The 19881-nt window shown below is 29.4% G+C and overlaps 1 protein-coding gene across 4 annotated transcripts in view; it reads left to right on the plus strand.

Annotated features, from left to right (window-relative positions):
* LOC130665753 (uncharacterized) overlaps positions 1 to 19881 on the plus strand; it is a 35369-nt gene that overhangs the window by 13773 nt on the left and 1715 nt on the right. The window contains exons 1-3 of one of the 4 annotated variants that reach the window (XM_057466305.1): positions 3409 to 3567; positions 13771 to 15539; positions 15654 to 15693. In XM_057466305.1, coding sequence (XP_057322288.1) covers positions 3453 to 3567; positions 13771 to 15539; positions 15654 to 15689 — 1920 coding nt within the window. In that variant the 5' untranslated portion in view covers positions 3409 to 3452 and the 3' untranslated portion in view covers positions 15690 to 15693. Of the gene's footprint in view, positions 1 to 3408; positions 3568 to 13770; positions 15540 to 15598; positions 15620 to 15653; positions 15694 to 19881 lie in introns of those variants that run through there. The other 3 variants (XM_057466306.1, XM_057466304.1, XM_057466307.1) reach the window with 3 other exon arrangements.

Consider the following 19881-nt stretch of genomic DNA (forward strand, 5'->3'; position numbering starts at 1 on the left):
CACTTTGATCCCACACAGAACCCAATGAGGAAAAACGATAGTAATTTTTTTATTTTCACGTTGGGTTTTCCCACTTAGGTCCCACACAGGACCGAATGGGAAAAAATGGCTATTATTTTTCATTTTCACGGTGGGTTTTTCCACTAATATCTCCTAAAAGCCGTAATAGGATAAAACTTACAATAATTTAATTTCTTTTCGATTCGCATTTCCCAATTGGGTTTTTATTGGGTCCTCATACACTGAGAGAAAAAAGTGCATATTTTCAAGTAAAAATACTTGATTCAAGTATTTTAGATACTTAAATAGTACCGAGTAAATAATTTCTTAATTCTAGTAAAAATACTTGTGAAATCTATTAATACTAAAAACTTAGGTTTAATAAAAAAATACTAATGTTAAATAATAGAAAACTAAAATTTAATATTTAAAATACTTGAAATAAATGATGAAAAAAATTTAATTTAGTAATTAAGATACTCCAATTAAATAATAAAAAGTCACATCTAGTAGTTAAAATACTCAAGTTCAATAATTAAAAATTAAAGATTAGTATTTAAAATACTCGTGATCAATATTGAAATATTTTAATTTAGCATTTAAAATACTTTAATTTAATAATTATAAGTTGTCATTTACTACTTAAAACACTAAAGTATAATAATTGAAAATTTTCATTCAGTATTTGAACGACTTAAGTTCAGTAATTAAAAATTTATATTTAGTAATTAAAATACTTAAATCTTCTTATTTAGTATATGAAATGATCAATTCAATAATTAATTATTTATATTTAGTATTTAAATTTAATCCGTATGGATGCTTCTTCGGATTCCCCTGCGCTGTTATAGTTATGACTGAAAAGCATTCCAAAAATCTACTCACAAGTATTTACCTCAAGAGTACTTGTACTCTTCTACTAGGATATTATCCTGTTAGGAGTAGTTGACAAAGTGACTTTTTCATTCCTTTGAACAGAACTTATTACTTCTATTCTAACTGTCCAACTAGGAAAATGTTGCAGCGCTCTTCTGCGCCTAGCGGTGACTCCTGGTACTAATTTTTTCTTTCGCACTCTGCGTTTGCACACTTTGTTATTTTCACTCGCCTTATTTTTTCTCTATCTCTTTATTCATTTAAATTTATTTATTTTTATTTATTTTTTTTTTACACGCATTATATTTTTTTGCGTTTATTTTTTTTTCTTTTAATAATTATTTTTTTTATATATGAAAATATCGTGACTCGTCACACCATGATAAGAAATTCCTTAAGTTGAGAAAAAAATATTCTCGAACTGGAAAAAAAATCACTTGGGCTGAGAAATTTTATTACTTAGTTTCAAACTTTTTTTTTGTTTTAGTTCGAGAACTTTTTTTGTTGACTTAATATAAAAAATGTCTTTAGCCAAGAATAAAGATTCTTGACTTGAGAACAAAATATTCTCAAACTGAAAAAAAAAAATCACTTAAGATGAGAAATTTTTTACTAAGTTTAAAATTTTTTTTGTTTTAGTTCAAGAACTTTTTTATTTGACTCAATATGAAAAATGTCTTTAGCCAAGAATAAAGTTTCTTGACTTGAGAAAATATATTCTCGAACTTGGAAAAAAATTGCTTGGTCAAAGAAAGATTTTTCTTGGCTTACGTAATTGCTTTCTTGAATATAGAAATATGTCAACTTAATTCAAGAAATAATTGCTTGTTACAAGTAACTCATGTATCTAGTAATATATTACTAGATCGAAGCAATAGTTGCTAAAAATAAGAAATATTATACTTCAATTTAGGAAAAATTTCTTGTTTTAAGTATTCACAGAAATAAGTAAAAAAAATACTTGAAAAAAATTTTTTTTTCTCTCAGTGTATGGATTTCCCTATTGGGCATGTCTTATTGGAACCCAATGAGGTCCACATGTATACTCTGGGCGATCCCACAGTACTTTTTGGTCGGGGCTATGAGTCTTTTTACTATGTTATAGTCTTCATCATTAAAAAAATTATCAATCCCAAAAATTGCAAATACGATTTGTTATAATAAATCGATATTTTAAATGCATACAACTGACGAGCATTTCGGAATTTCGAAAACTTGGTAAGAGAAATTTTATGGGGAATGCAATGATCTACTAAAAAGGTTCCAATCTGACAATTTGTGATAAAATTACTATTTCGAATAGTAAAATGTACGATAATACACTGTAAAAAGAGCGGTGTTAAAAATGGACTCATTTTAACTCCGCCCGGTGTTAAAATAAAATTACACCGGTGTAGGAGGAGTAATTCACCGGTGTTAAAAATACCGGTGTTAAATCGGGGTAACCGGTGTAAAAGCGGAGTAATACCGGTGTAAAGGCAGGATAAACTGCGTCCGCTTGGAGTTTTAACTTTAAAGATTATAAAACACAAAAAATATCAGTTCTTTATGAAAATAATTAAAGAATATTATTTATTAACAAGTATAGTGATCGAGTAGGTAAAAATATTTACAAAGTGAAATATTTTAACAGCGGTAAAGAATATCTACACCGGCGGCGGCGTTATTTAACACCGGTCTAGAATATTTACACCGGCAGCGGCGTTATTTTAACACCGGAGATTTTTTTTTTTACACCGGTATAGAATATTTACACCGGTGGCGGCGTTATTTTCACACCGCTTTCGGTGTTGAAATTTAACACCGCCGATTTTAACACCTACACCGTTTGGACTTACCCCGGTGATTTTTTACAGTGTACGCTTATTAGATTTCACTAGATAGATTGTAAAAGTATAGCTAACGCATTGTATTTTTTTATATTTCTCTCTCAATAAAAATCACTAAGTATAAATAATTAATTTAATTCTCAACAAAAAAAAAATTTCGAATTGCAAGCTTATTTTCAGCTTACATTTTAAATTTTGTAATTTTAACCACAATTTTCTAGCAAAAATGCACTAAAAATCGTGCCCTTGTTTATCCATGTATAGATGAGTTTTTCTCGAGTTCTTGAGTTTTTCTTGGTTTCATGAAACGGCGTTCGCTAAAGCTAAATAATTAACAGCATGTAAATAACTAAAAATTTACCACAAAATAAAAATTCTTTGATTATAATGGTTATTCCTTCTGAAGTAGTAAGTACAGAATATATAATTAATGATTTGAAATAAAGCTGATTAAATTTTAAGCAGGAAGCAAACTGCCGTCATCAGAATGGAACAGATAACTTTATTTTTAATAAAGAGACTGTAGTTATTTTATAATCTACAAGTGTTCAACAATTGATATAATGTCATTTAGATATTTATTTTATTTTAATGGCGTCAACTTGATAAACTAATGTTAGTTTAATAGATGTATGTATGCATATGAATCACGCAAATAATCCAATAGGATTATCGTAGATTATCTTTATTGAAAAAAGATTGATATAAAAGACAGGTTTTTTTTATTAATCACCATATAGTTAGAAAATGCTCCAACAAAGAGGTTTGTGTATTTTGTCAATATCAGTTACTCTTTTTATTGCTGCAAGTGCTAAACTACCGCTTAGTTCTCAACCATGGAAAGAATATGCAGGAAAAACAGGTAACTTAAATAAAATATAATTCACACACAGAGCAACCTTTTTGGAAATTTTATTATCAAAAATACAACCTATTAAAATTTAATTATAAATATAAACATTTGAATTGTCTAGTCATTTTTATGTAAAAATCTTGTTATCAAATAAAAATAAGAATATATTTATGACGATTTTTTTTTTCCATTATTAGCTTCAGGTCCAATATAAAATGCTATTAAGGTTTTAGGATATCAAAAACTAATCATATTATGCATCTTTTTTTATCATTCAATTATGCAATGTTTCGTCACTATTATTCTGACATCATCGCCCGGGAAAAAATCAGCATGCATGATCATGGATGATTCAGGCAAAGTCATGTAAAGATCATGCAACGTTATATCCAATCATGCATGACGAGGAATGAAGTTTCACGCATCGTTCGTGCAAAAGCATGCATGATCATGCAAATCATACATGAGCATGCATGATTCATGGAAAATCATGCATGTTCATACATGGACATGTAAGAAGGGCAATGAACGTTCATACAGGAACTTTTATGTCTCAGTATGATTTTACATGATCATATATGACCATGTTCGATCGGGTAGAGCCATACTCAGTCATGCATGATCATGAATGATCATGATTAGCGGAAAAATGATTGTCATGCATGTCTGAGTATGGCTTTGCATGATTGTACATGAGAATGTATGATTCATATAAAGTTATGCTTGATCGTGCATGATTCATGCAAACCCATCGTCAATCATGCATGATTGCGTTTGATGGGGGGAAATAGTCATGCATTAGCTTGCATAATAGAGCATGGTTCTGAACGATTCATACAAGAGCATGCTTGACCACGCATGATATATGAAAAGTAGGGTGTTTCATATTTACTCTCTTAAAATGAACCAGTGAAATTCCACTGATTCAACCAGTGAAGTTCACTGGTTGAACCAGTAAATTTCACTGGTTGAATCAGTGAACGTCGCGCTCACTGGTTTCAACCAGTGAACTAAAAATATGTAAGCGCGCGGGTACAGCAGCATTCTGTACATGAGTATATTTAAGTGTTTTATTATGTCAATAAATAAGTAATATTTATTGATTGTCTTCATGTAATATTTTAACTAACTTTTACATAACAATAATAATTATATGACACAATTTTTACAGAGTTTAAAAATAAATAACTTTGGAGTAATTTCAATAGGTTGAAGCTAACCTCAAAAATGAATGACATAATTTTAAAATTGAACAATATAAAAAGCCTATTGAAAATGGAAACAAATTAAATATTTATAAATCTTAATAAATATTATTTATTTTATTACTAAATAATTTTTAATTGAATATAATTGTTATTAAGACTCTTTTTGTTTGACTTCACTTTGTTTATAAATAAACGTTTATAATAAAATAAAATTAATCTAACCTATTGTGTTTATATTTATGTAGTACACCGGCGTATCACTGGTTTAACCAGTGAATTTCACTGGTTGAACTAGTGAAACTCACTGGTTCAACCAGTGAGCCAAGCGATCATCTTATTCCACTGGTTGAACCAGTGGATTTCACTGGAAAATCAGTGAAATTTCACTGGTTCATTTTAAGAGAGTAGGCGATATTTTTTGTTTTTCTGTCCTACCTGAAAAATTAACAATTTATAGTACAAAAAAAATATTCCCGCTTGAAAAAAAATTCTAAGTCAATTAGGGGCTTAGCGCATCAAAAAATTCGATTTCCATTTACATAACATGGGAAAAAAAATTTTTTTTAGTTTGGAATTTTTTACCTCGGCAATGGCTCATTGTAAGAATAAGTCCAGCATACATTTTTGTAGGGAATTTAACGCTCTACAAAAAAAGTTTCTTATCATTCTTCGATAAATCCATCTGTTCAAAAGTTATTGGACCTCGAAGTCAAGTTATTAGAGTAAATTTCGAGATCTTTTTACTTTTCCGGCAAAACTATCGGACTTATCATAAAATGCCATAGAATCTTTTCTGTAGAAAATTTTATTTTCTACAAAATATCTCTGATAAATTTTTTTTTTAATTCTGCATTGTTTTCTAGTTATTTCCATTTTAATGCCAAGCTCGTAAAATCGACCAGAACACTATTTTTTTAGGAGCTTGGCATTAAAATGGAAATAACTAGAAAACAATGCAGAATTAAAAAAAAATTTATCAGAGATAATTTGTAGGAAATAAAATTTTCTACAGAAAAGATTCTATGGCATTTTATGATAAGTCCGATAGTTTCGCCAGAAAAGGAAAAAGATCTCGAAATTTACTCTAACTTGACTTCGAGGTCCAATAACTTTTGAACAGGTGGATTTATCAAAAAATGATAAGAAACTTTTCATGTAGAGCATTAAATTTCCTACAAAAATGTATGCTGGGCTTATTCTTACAATGAGCCATTGCCGAGGTAAAAAATTCCAAACTAAAAAAAATTTTTTTTTCCACGTTATGTAAATGGGAAATCGAATTTTTGGATGCGCTAAGCCCCTAATTGACTTAGAATTTTTTTTCAAGCGGGAATATTTTTTTTGTACTATAAATTGTTAGTTTTTCAGGTAGGACAAAAAAAAAATATCGCCTAAATATGAAACACCCTAATGAGTATATAAAAATCATGCATGATCATATATGATGAATGCTGCGTTCTTCGCAGTCATACATTCCCGGGAAAAAATGTTCAGGCCTGATCAGACATGAAAAATGACCATGCCTGACCAGGCCTGATCAGGCATGTTCAGGTCTGATCAGGTCTCTTCATGCCTGTTCATGCCCATTCCAGTAAAACAATTATATATAAAAAATGGTCCTATATAATTATATATAATTATGCATAACTATATACAATTATATATAATTATTTCTATAAAAATGAAAAAAAAATTAAAAAAATGGGAGTGTCTAGGATTCGAACCGTGGACCTTGCGCTTGAAAGTTCGCCTCGTTACCTGTTGACCGAAGAGATTGAGTTGAAAAGTAGGTCTCGTACGAACTTCAAGTACTGAAAGTCTTAAGACTCATGCCTGTTCATGTCTGATCAGGTCTGATCCTTTTTTCCCGGGTTATACGTGATAGATTCTTGGTCAAAAAAATTTTATATCTATGAACAGACATGAACAGACATAACCAGGCAAAACAGGCATTAACAGGCCTGATCAGGCCTGAGCTTATTCAACGCTTGAGACATGAACAAACATGACCAGGCATGGACAGGTATGATCAGTCCTGAGCGTAGTTAACGCTTCAGACATGAACAGCCATGAACAGACATGACCAGGCATGAACAGATATGGACAGGCCTGGGCATATTTAACACTTCAGATATGAACAGACATGAACAGGCATGGACAGGTATGATCAGGCCTGAGCGCATTTAACACTTCAGACATGAATAGACATGGTCAGGCCTGAACATGCATGAACAGACATGATTAGGCCTGAACGTATTTAAAGCTTCAGACATGAACAGGCATGAAAATGTATGATCAGGCCTGAGCATATTTAACACTTCAGACATGAACAGACATGAACATGCATGAACAGACATGGACAGGCATGGACAGGTATGATTAGGCCTGAACGCATATAACGCTTCAGACATGAACAGACATGGTCAGGCATGAACAGATATGAACAGGCATGAACAGGTATGATCAGGCCTGATCATGTCTAATTTCAGGCCTGATCATACATGAACAGGCATGATCAGGTCTAATTTCAGGCCTGATCATACATGAACAGGCATGGTCAGGCCTGATCATTTTTTCCCGGGTTCTCACGCATGACAAAGGAAAAATTTTCGTACATCATTTTTAAAATATGCCATACACGAGCAGGGTTGCTGATTTTTTAATTAAAAAAATCTTAATTTTCGTTGAAAAAAAAACAGTAATAATTTTCAAATCATGAAATTATTTAGTTAATTTTTGGAATTTTTATTTATAGTATATTACATGCCTAGGCTAGTAAAATAATAAGAAAAGTCTCAGATAACATGTAATTGGTGGCCGAGGCTGACAAACATGTGGTCTGAGGCTTTCTTTTTTACTGGTCAAGGTGCGTATAATATTTTTCTGCTCAACGGAGCCGGAAAGTTGCAACTTCGTTTAGGGCAGTGGCCCGAAAATTGCCACTTTCCGGCTGGAGGGTAGAAAAAACTATTTAATTGATAATTTAATTGTGAATGGATAATTCAAAATAATCTTATATTTAATTTAATTTCAAATAAATTATTTAGAATATTTTTACTAAATAGAAATTTTATTGGATATTTTCGAACAATCTTATTAATAATTAAATTTTAAATAGATAAACTGGTATATTCCCTTGGTATGAAATCCAATAGATTCTCATAAACTCTTATAGAAATTTTATGAGAATGAATAAGTTTTAACGGAAAGTACTGTAGACAAGTATAGGTTTTATACAAGCAGCTATGAAAATCTATCGATTTTTTTTAAAGCAGTAACATCTAAATCAAATGTGTTTATCATCCATTTTTAACTTGCTTTTGAATAGCTCAACTTACTTAGTACCCATTTAAGTCAAATTTAACTTTATTTTGGCTTAATTGGCTAGAATTCAAACTTCTAATTTAAATTATTTTTCTAACACAGGTTTGAATTGAAAATATCTAAACAAAATAATTTAAGAAATATCCATGATTAAAAACTCTGATTCAGCTTCAATGGGATTTAATCGAAGTTTTTAATCAGAGATAATCGAATATTTTGAATGAAAAAATTTAAATAATCAAACGTTTATTTTTATTTTGACGATAGTAGTTAAAATCATTGTTTTTTTTTTATTGTTTATCGATGTATAAAATAAATTAAATTTATAATTTTTGATTCAATTAATAATTAAAACAGATTTAATTGAAACTTTTTTTTTGAATTAATTGAAGAATCAAATTAATAAGTTCTTGCTAATTTGATAATGATAATCAATACATTTGAATTTTTTTTTCACTTCTTAATTAAGATCAATTTAATTGTTAAATTTGCTTGTAATTTATAACTATAATTATTTTCATTTACTTTCAAAAAAAAAATCTAATAACTAAATCAAGATTGAATTCAAGTAATATTTTATTTTTTAAAACCCTGAATTTTTAAAAGATGTTAAGAATCGTCGTAAACTGAATGAAACAGGTCAGCCTAGTAGACAGTGGACGTGCTTCATAGCATGACGACCGTGGGTTCGAGACCCGTCACGGTTAAAATTTCAAAAGTACTTTTCAGCCAGTAAACATTACCCACACAGAAAAAAAAATTAACTTGATTCAAGTGAAATATTCTTGAACCAAGGATACTAGTTTGAAAAATTCCATTTTTTTTCGCTTCAAGAATTTATTTCTTGGCTCAAGAAGTTTCAGGATTCTTAAATCAAGATTTGTATATGCTTGGTTCAAAAGTATATTTTTTTTCACACAATAAACCTAACTCTCAAACCAAGTAACAGATTTACTTGAGTGAAATGAACATTTTGACGTCAGGTGGCGCCTCGATGGCAACAGCGTACTTGCTTGTTTTTCTCGGTCAGTTGTACACTCGTTGTCATTAATGCCTGGCCCCCTGCATGGCTAAGATTCTATAGCCTGGGGGACCAGGCATTAATGACAACGAGTGTAGTTAGTTTTGAATTGTAAGTTCACAATTTGAACATCAAAACATTAATCTCGCCGCTGATAATTATTTTTGTTTAATGTAAATGCATATGAACAAATTTCGGTTTCATAATACTTAAAGTGGTACCCTGTGGAAAAGGTCTTATAAAATCTCATAAAAAAAATTGGCTATGAGAAAACGATCAGTATTTGTCCACGGAAAATCTCAAAAATTCTGATACAATTATTTTCTCATGGATGGTGCATCAAAAAAATTTTTTTCTTAAAATTCTCATATAAATTATCAGAATCTATAAGAAACAGAAGCTGTAATATTGTGATTATAAGTATTTATAAGTTTTCGAAAAATGTAAAGTTTACAATTGAGTGGATTTTGGGAATGAACAAGATTGTATGAGACGATTTCTGAAATCATACAAGATTTGAATCTGATTAATCAATGTGAGTACAGTAATTTTCCATATAGTAACGAAAAAATTTATGAGATTGATTAAGTTATAGTTTCTGTAGTATTGATTAAGGTTTATATGCTAAATTATTGAATTTTTTAGCATGAATTCAAAAAATTTTCATTATGTATACTCAAGAATATTTGTATGAGTATTTACGCGGAAAACTCTTCGCAATCTATTCACGAGAAATCTATGAAATTGAGTCAGTTTATTTATTCATCAAAAATTACTCAAGTAAACATTGATATTAAATATTCAAGTCATGATGTATTATGGGATATACTACAGTACAACCCACACAGGTACTTGTTGGTCTGTCAAATGACAAAGGAGTGCTCGAATAAAATTGTATTGAAATTTGGAATTTAACACTTCTGAAATAAATGTCTTACCAGGGACACTACAAATCGTAGGCGCGATCTCGTGGCGAGCACCGAACTACTCCCGCTGCTGCTGCCTAGCACCGGTGACCATCCCCTTCTCCATATCGATCTTTTCTCCCGAGAAATTTTTTCTCTTGGCTTAAGCAACTTTTGTTATTTTGGTCGAAAGTATTTTTGGTAGAAAGTACAAGAAATAGTGATAACATTAGTATTTTTGGTGTAAATTCTAATAAAAAAAAAATGAAGTTAAGTAATTATTTTTGAATGAATCTGATAAAATTAATATTTTATGTGAATGGAAATTTATAAAATCTCATAAGTACCCTCGCGGATTCGGGGTTACTGTGAAATCACAGTGAAATCACAGTGAAATCAATTTTACCGTAAGTTTACTGTGTATTGATGGTAATTTCATAGTGAATTCACAGTCGTTTTGTGCCATTTCGTCACTCTGGTTATATAGTAATTTTACAGTAATTTTATGGTAGTTCCATAGTGATTTCACTTGTGATTCTTTTGTAGGTTTAGAATTAAATTACCATACTTTCATGATAATTTTACTGTCGATCAGCTATCGATTTATGGTAACCCAACAATGGTAACACTGAGACTTTATCATGGGTTCACAGTCAGTTTATCGTGATTTCACTACGAATTCACTGTGATTCCATAGTAATTTGATAGTGTTAACTCTGTGACTTTACAATAGTTTCACAGTCAGTTCATAGTGGTTTAACCATGAATTTACCGTGATCCCATGACAACCTAGTAGTATTAGCACTGTGACTCTATGATACTTTCACAGCAAATTATTAGTGTTTTCTCCATGATTTCACTCTACTTTGATAGTGATCTGATACGGTATATCTATCATTAATCCAATTTCAAAATCAAAATTTGAATTTTTAATGTCATTAATCGATAGAAATGGAATTAAAAAAAAAATAATATCAATTATTTCATAAATGCTCCTATAATTATTTGTAAGTTTAGCAAATAATTGGGCACAAATGTATTTTATTTATTATAAATTTAGCTATTTTAGGAATTTCCGAGTGAAATTTTATCTGTAATTATCTAATTTAGTTAATTTTATAAAAGCTTAAGACGGTAAAATTCTTCAGAATTATGAAAAAAAATAAATAAATAAAAAAATTGAATAACTTTTTTTTTAAAACTGTATAAATTGAATTTAAACTACTGCAAAAAATAAAGAGAATATCATTTAGATTAATATTTCAATAGTAAATATTTATTATTTATCATAATTTAAAATAAAATATTCTTAAATTAAGAAAACTTGATGATTTACAAATGAAGGCAAAAATTTTTTTTTGATAAATATCGAATTCTTTTAATTTTATAGTATTTAATAAAATAATTTTTCTTATAGCTTAGTCTTGAGTATATATAGTATTGAATAGCATGAAGTAACAGATTAAATATGTAGTTCCGAATGCGTGTGGTGGCCGAGCGGGCTAAAGTACATGACTTAAGCTACTCTCAATCGAAGGGTCGGCAGTTCGAGTCCCATCATGCGTTAAAAAAAATAAAATTCCTTCTTTACCGAGGGTAAAAAAATAGCATTTAATCCTCCAGAGGAATTACATGAAGTCATACAAAGGGATAATAAATAATTTTTTTAAACAAGAAAAATTATTTATTGAAAAACCAAGATTAGGATTATTGTTGCTATTATAATATTATTATTAATTTTATTATTATTATCTTTGAATCAATAAATATAGGATCTCAATATTGCCCCTAAATCTCGATGAAAACTAAGCAGATCCAGGATTAAATGATTAAGAAATCACAGTAATATTACTGTCAATTCACAGCGATATTATTGTGATTTCACGAAGAATCTATAGTAAGACTGCTGTGAAATCACTGTATGATCACGGTATTATTACTGAGAAAGCATGACTGAAGCACTGCAGATCCAGCATAAACTGATAGTGAAATCACTGTAAATACACAGTAATAATACTGTCAACTTACAGCTATACTACTGGAAATTGACTGTTATGCTATTGTGATTCTACTATGAATCGATGGTGAAATCATCATAAAATTACCATCGGATGATAATTATCACACAGTAAGCAAATGGCACAAAGTTACAGTGATTTCACTGTCATTTCACTATGATTTCACCGAAATTTCACCATGATTTCGGAGTAATCCCGAGTCCGCGAGGGGTACTCCATAATATTTTACAAGTAATAGCCTTCTAACTAAAACTTACAAAAACTCATAAATCACATAGCTTTTAAATTAAAATTAAATCTTTTAAGTTTTTACAAGTTAATTCGATTATAGATTTTCTTACTAATTCTCATAAAATTTTTATGAGAAAAAGGTCTGCATTTGTCCATGTGATTCCTGATTCAGTCTCATAAAATTTCGAAGAAATACATGTTAAATATTTTCTCATAAAATATGACAAATATTTTATGATATTCAATAAGATATTATCTCCTAGGATAACTCTTACTAAAACTTATAAATTCTGGAAATTTCGTATAAAAAAAATAATCTTATTGAGATTTTGTAAGTATTATGACTTCGGAATTCGCCTGATCAATTCTTATTGAAAATAGATTAGAATAAACTGTAACAATCTTATAGAAGTGAAAGTACTTATTCAATCTCATAATCGTTGGCGGAATTCGAGTCACAAAATCTCATAAATTAAAAAATCTTACTCATTCTTATAAAAATCTAGTACGGTAATCATGATAGAAAAACATCAAAAGCTTTGACTCATAGATTCTCATAAAAATTCATATGAGAATTTTTTTAAATCTCATAGATATTTTCGAAGCTCATAGATTCTCATAAAAAATATTCAATATCTTATCAGAATTTATGAGAGCTTTTCCACAGGGTAAATAATTACTGTGTTCAAACTTGAAAGATTTTCACAGTAAATGTATTTAATTGTCAATGCTTATTTACTGGGTAACCTCAAATTTTCTATTATTGAAAATATGGCCATTAAACAAAAATATTATTTAAATTTTTAGTACAAATGAATTTTTTTTTTAAATAAAAATATGCATTAAACTTCCAAATCAAAAATTAGTATAAGTAACCATCCTAAGTCAATACTATCGGCCTCAAACCAAGAGAAAAAATTCTTGAGAGAAGTAAATATGCATCTTGTTTGAAAGCAAAAAATGCTTCTTTTAAGATTAAAATTTTTGAAAGAAAAATTTTTACTCTCCATTGAAGAATAATAATTTATTTATTCAAGACTGAAATTTTTTTGAATTGAGAAGTTTAAATGTTTCGAAACAAGAATAATATTTTGAAGAAAATAATTTACTTAAACCAAGTTAATTTTTTTTCTGTGCATACATCAATACCAACAAAATAATTTAATTTAAAATTGAATTATCGTTATTTTTATCTTTTTTTAAAAATAAGTCTAGGGATTGTGCTTGCTCAGGCGTGATTATGCTTGGTCAAACATGATTATGATTGCTCAAGCATGATCAGGTCTGATGATTTTTTCATGAGCAGACATCATGAATCTAAGCCAAAAGATAGTCCCATTATATCATTACTATACTCTTTTGGTCATAATAATTAGATTCAAGATGCCTGATGACGTCAGAATAATGCTGAAAAAACATGGCATAAGTGAATGATGAAGAAAGATACATAATATGATTGGTCTTAGATATCCTGAAACCGTAATATAATTTTTTTTTTTTTACAGTTTACTCCCGATCTTTTGGTTCGTTACCTGAGTCTGAAATGAATACAGTCAATGTACCATACATACCAAAGCCTTCATTCTTTCCGAAGTTCGTTGATCCAAAAGTGATGATAGCGCAAAAAACCGAACTATTGAAGAAACTCTTTGGTGGTCTGGAATCAGTTAATTATCCGAGCACAAGCTTATCTGATAATTTTTCCACTTTTATACGATCAAAACCCATAAACTCTAAATTTGGACCATTTGCTTCGGAATTCGGTTCCTCATATCCTGAAACTGAATTCAATGATTTTGATTCATCAGATTCATTATATCAACGTAAACGAAGCATCATAACGCCAATAACTAATGTTCCAACTAATCAAGGATCACCCCCTCTATACCCAATATTTGGATCGATACCCGAAGATCCTGAAGTCTATAATTACAATGCTCTCCAACAATATTTACCTAGTGTATTTGGACCTTTTGGGCCTTATGAGGGATTTGGTGCGTACGGAGTGTATAATCCAAGCCCAGCTATCGATCCTGCTAGCATATTTGCAGCTAAAAAAACTCAATTTTTAGATAAACTCTTTAAAAGTCTCAGTACCAATACTTCAGCTCCCGAGACAGATATACCAATTACTATGAGTACAATGGTCCCTCCAAAGTTTTGGTCACCGTTTCCTAATTTTAAAGAAATCACAACTGAATCTTCCCTACCTAAGAGCACAGTCGTACCTCCAGGTTTTTGGGCTCCATCGTCGATTATTCCTGCTCCCGGAGAATATACGACAAAGGTTTCTATTTTCTTAGATAAATTATTTAAAAGTATTGCAAATAAGACTGCTGCTAAAGCTGCTGCTGGCTTTGGCGCGACTAATGTTGATTTTTCATCCGATATAATTACGAGATCTCTTCTTAATGACGTCTCAGATGATACCAAAAATCGTGTTACTCGGTCTTTTAATGATATTCAAACCTTATCAATTGCCAAAGATGCAATTGTTGACTCGATTATTGCTGAACTAGGATCATTAAAAACAGATATGTTCGATAATTTTAATGATTTGATTATGGCTCAAAAACTATCTACGTCAATGGGAAAAAAAGGTGTCAAGTCTACCAAAGCGGGATCCACAAGTTTATATGAACCTATACCAATTGACTACAGTATACCGTACAAACAAAAAATGATGCTATTAAGTGAAGTATTTGATACACTAACTGAACTCCAGAAGAACATAAGTATGGCTGTTTCCGATGCGATAAAAAGTAGTACTACTGAAGATCCTGATCAAGATGATGATCAATATTCGGACGAGAAATACTCAGGACAAAAATATATGTTTAATGAAACTTTTGCCGATGCTGTTCTAAATAAATTAATGGAAACAAATAAACCTATGGGTTATCAAAATCCTACATTATTTTATCAACCTTCTGCATCAGTATATCAACCTCAAGTTCCAGTTAATCAACCTCTAGCTCCAATAATTCAACCAACTGAGCCTTTTTGGATGGCTTACGTTAAAGCTAAAAGTTCAACTCCCAAATCTAAGAAAGTAAAGAAAGTAGCGACGAGAGATATTGAAAATGATAAAGAAAATTATATCTCAAGTAAAGATTACAGTAATGGACAGGAGAATGACAAAGGCGAATATAAACGAGCGGTGAAAATGTCTATGAGACAAGGTTATCAAAGTTTGCCACCTGGAACAGTAGAAAGTGTTCAAGCTGGTGGTGGTTCAGTGCCAGGACATCAAGGGGGTGGATTGAAGCTTCTTGTAAGTTTAATTATTGTAAATCTTATGTCGATTAAATATAAAATATTTATATTTTATAGATATAAATGTAAATGGAAAAGGTAGGTGGGTTATTACAAAATCATTTAATTGCAGATAAAAATGCCTCAGCATTCAATAATGGACGTGTAAAAACGTTAGTATAAATAATTTAAAAATCAATAGGGTAATATTCTAAGCTTATTCGTAGTCACATAATTTTTAGTACACTGAATTATCGATATAATATATATGAAGAAGATAAATAGCCCCCTACGCTTTATAAATTTCTTGGCCTCACCTCGGAATTATTATTTCTTATCCCCCTGGTAGATCTAATTAACTATAAATAACCGTAAATTATGGTTTTATCGTGATTTACCGTAAAAATGTGATACATGAACTTTGAAATACAACGATTTATCGTCCCTTATTAAAAGAAGTGATTTAAAACGATTAGAAAAAAAAAATTCTAATGCTTTTTAATGCTTTCGAATACTTTAGAATCGCCCTTCTTATGGGCATTTAACATTGCAAATCGTTTTAAATCGCTTCTTCTAACCCTTCGTCACACGCACGATGAGCGCCGCGCCGCCGTGTTAAATTTCATGCCGTGTTGCCAAGTACCCAATAAATATTTCATACATATTATTATTAGAAAATAATAACATTTTTTATATAATTTTCCATCAAATTAAACATTTAACAAATTCCGAAAAATTTTTCATGAAATAAGAGAGTAATAATAATCAAAAGCAAGAAAGTAGTATAATTATGAATGAGAGCAACAATACTAATCAGTAATTACAGATAAATAATCTCGAGATTAGCCGATACTTAACAATTTTTTAATTTTATTTACATAATTAATTAAAAAAAGGGAAATTTAGAAAAAATTTATAAATAATTTTTATAGTTTCTGCGAGTGCAAATTTTATTTCAAACTAAATTTTCATGCTGAAAAAAAAATTCCAAAAATTGTTACAAGTATCAGCTAATTTTAGGATCATACAGATAATTATGTATTTTATTAATGGTACGAATTGAAAAATATTATTTATTTAACTTGTATAACTATATAACTAAAAAAATAATATTATAATTTAAAAATTGAACTTTATTTTTTTTCTAATAATAACCAGTGGGTAACAATTACAGGTTGGGTTACCTTAGTTTACAGCTGTATATTAAGAGCGGGAACACGACTTGGCAACAGCGCGATTTGAATTGCGATCTGGCGCTTACACGCACCGGACGACGCGGCGCCGCATTCACGAGATAATCCTCTAAAATATATAATTATTAAATTTCTAAGACTAGATTTAATAATCCCAACTTGGTAATTTAATAAGCCAAGTTTTGATTCTTTCGACAATGGGTTCTCTTGAACGAATGAACCGATTTTGATGGCTGAGGTGGCATTCGACGCGGCTTATAAAGTTTTAGAGCTGATTAGATTTTGGAATCGATCCATCGAGCACATTAGAAGTTATCCAAAAAAAAACATTTTCGAAAAAATTGTATTTTTGGAATATCTCCAAACGCACACTACCGTTCAAGCTCAATTTTTCACAGCTGTTTGATATTAACAAGCCGCGTCGAATGCCACCTTGACGATCAAAATTGGTTCATCCGTTCAAAAGTTACAGATGTTTACATACACTCAGACATCATCTTGAAATTGGTCAGAATAGTTTCCTAGAACCTCAAAACGTCAAGATCTGATGAAAACTCAGTTTTCGAAAATCGGACCGAAACTAATAACTTCCCTTAATTTGAAAATTTTCAATTTTTTTTGTGAGAAGTTAAAAAACTGAAAAACGGTTGACCCTGTGGGCCAACCCAACAGCTCTCAGCTGTTTTCAAATTCGGAGAGCTCGAAAACATTATTATTGGTAACCTTTTGAGTTCTTCGAGCTTAAGGTAGTTCACTCGTAAAACAACTTTTCTTAGGAATGCGATGAAACTAAAACATGAGATTAACAAAAATGTCTGATATTTAATGAAAAAAAAATAACGAAATTTTTTCACCAATTGTAAAACGAGATATTAACAATCAAAAAGTGCATAATTAACATGCTGGTGATCTACCAAGCATTAAAAAAACGTATAGTTACTTGAATATCTTGAAAACGGTTCTTACTGTTTTTTTAAAAACTTATGCACTGGTGAATAAAAAAATTAGAATTTTTTTTGAAAAAACTCGGAATTTTTTGACCAATTTGTTTTAAAAATATCGATTTTTAACATATTAATAATTTCATACTACTTGACGTGTGGTGGGGTACAGTAATCACAACTTGGCAACGTTGTAGTCGTCATACTTTACGCGCGGAATTTCAAATGTCAGTTTGTTAGGTTAATTTGTGAACATGAATGTATTGTAGGTTAAAAACTTATTTTAAAATTTTTCGAAATAATTTTTATGAATATTAAACATTAATTCAATGATGTTAAACAAATAAAAAAATTATTTTTTGATATTAACTTGTATTAATGATGGCTTTTCCGATAGTTTTACAGTCCTGAAAGATTATGATACCGAAAGTAGCAGACATCCGACAATTTTGTAATTTTTATAAGCGAATAATTACTAGTAAGTAGAAAACAATGATTAAAATAGGCATAAAAATTTTTATGATGATTTTTTTTTCCTAGAAAAATTTTATTTATTCTCTAAAAAAAAAACATTGTTTAATGTCTACTACTTTCACTTTCATGAAAAATTAATATGAGGTAATTGTCATTCAGAAAAATTAAAACAAATAAACAAATTTTCATATTTTTTTTTATTATAAGTAATTCAATAGTTAAAAATAAATATTAATTTAACATATCTGCATGCAATAAAATAATATCATAAAATTTATTTTCATATCAACCATTCAATAAGTTTTTTTCAACAATAAATAAATAAATAATCCCCAGTTCTCTATTACCGACTATCCCTGATTAAAAACTACGATTGAATCGTATTGAATCTGATTGAAACTCAATCAGAATTCTATCAGTTTCAATCGGAAAATTTTTTTTTTTATATTCTGATTGAATCCAAGTGAAATATTTTGATCAGATTCAATCAGATTCAATCGGAAAATAATAATTTAAATTTTCGATTATTTTCCGATTGAAATATTTCAATCAGTTTTATTCAGATTCAATCGGAAAAAAAAAATTTATTTCTCGATTATATCCCGATTGAATCTGATTGAATCCGATTAAAATATTTCAATCAGTTTTAATCAGATTCAATCGGAAAATAATAGTTTATTTCTCGATTTTTTTACGATTGAATCTGATTGAATCCGATTAAAATATTTCATTCAGTTTTAATCGGATTCAATAGGAAAATAATAATTTTTTTAAAATTATTTTTCGATTGAATCCGATTAAAACTGATTGAAAAAAATTCAATTGGTTTTAATCAGATTCAATCGGAAAAAAATAATTTATTTCTCGATTTTTTTCCGATTGAATCTGATTGAATACGATTCAATCATTTCAATCGGTTTTAATCGGATTCAATCAGGAAATAATAATTCATTTTTTAATTATTTTCCGATTGAATCCTATTTATTCCGATAAAAAAATTCCAATTAGATTCAATCGTAAAATAATCATTTTTTGTCGATTATTTTCCGATTGAATCTGATAGAAGATTCTCATTCAGTTTTAATCGGATTTCATGGGAAAACAACAACTCGGATAGTATTAATAATTATTAAAATTCGGGTAGATATGCATTTCATTGATCATGAATTCAGCAATTTTAAAAATATCCGAGGATAGAATTTTACCTGACTTTTTAATTTAATCAATTTTATAAAAAGTTAAAACAATATAGACAATTGATCATAGCGACAATTAATTCAAGACAATTCGACAATAATTTATCCGAAAAAATTTTATTTGTATTCTTAAATAAAGAATATCAAAATTACACGCACACAATATTAGTGAAAAAAGGGCGTAATTTTTCACGTTTATTTGTGTTTGAGTATATATTTAACGTTACACGCACACAAAATTAGTGAAAAAAGGGCGTAATTTTTCACGTTTATTTGTATGTGAGTATATTTTTAAAATTACACACACATATAATTAGTGATGAGAAAATAAATAAATAAATAAATATATATATGATAAAAAAAAATGTCGGAAAATCCAAAAGTGCACACCTCAATCACTCATTTTATTTTTAATCATTACTTTTATTATATAATATTAATGTATTTTTTTTTTTTATTATGAACTTTTATTCAACTTACAAATTATCAATTTGATTTTTTTTATATTATTTTCAGTTTGATATTTTTTTAAGAACATTTTTTTTAAATATTCCGCC

The sequence above is a fragment of the Microplitis mediator genome, chromosome 3 (assembly GCF_029852145.1).
Source record: "Microplitis mediator isolate UGA2020A chromosome 3, iyMicMedi2.1, whole genome shotgun sequence".
Lineage (NCBI taxonomy): Eukaryota > Metazoa > Arthropoda > Insecta > Hymenoptera > Braconidae > Microplitis > Microplitis mediator.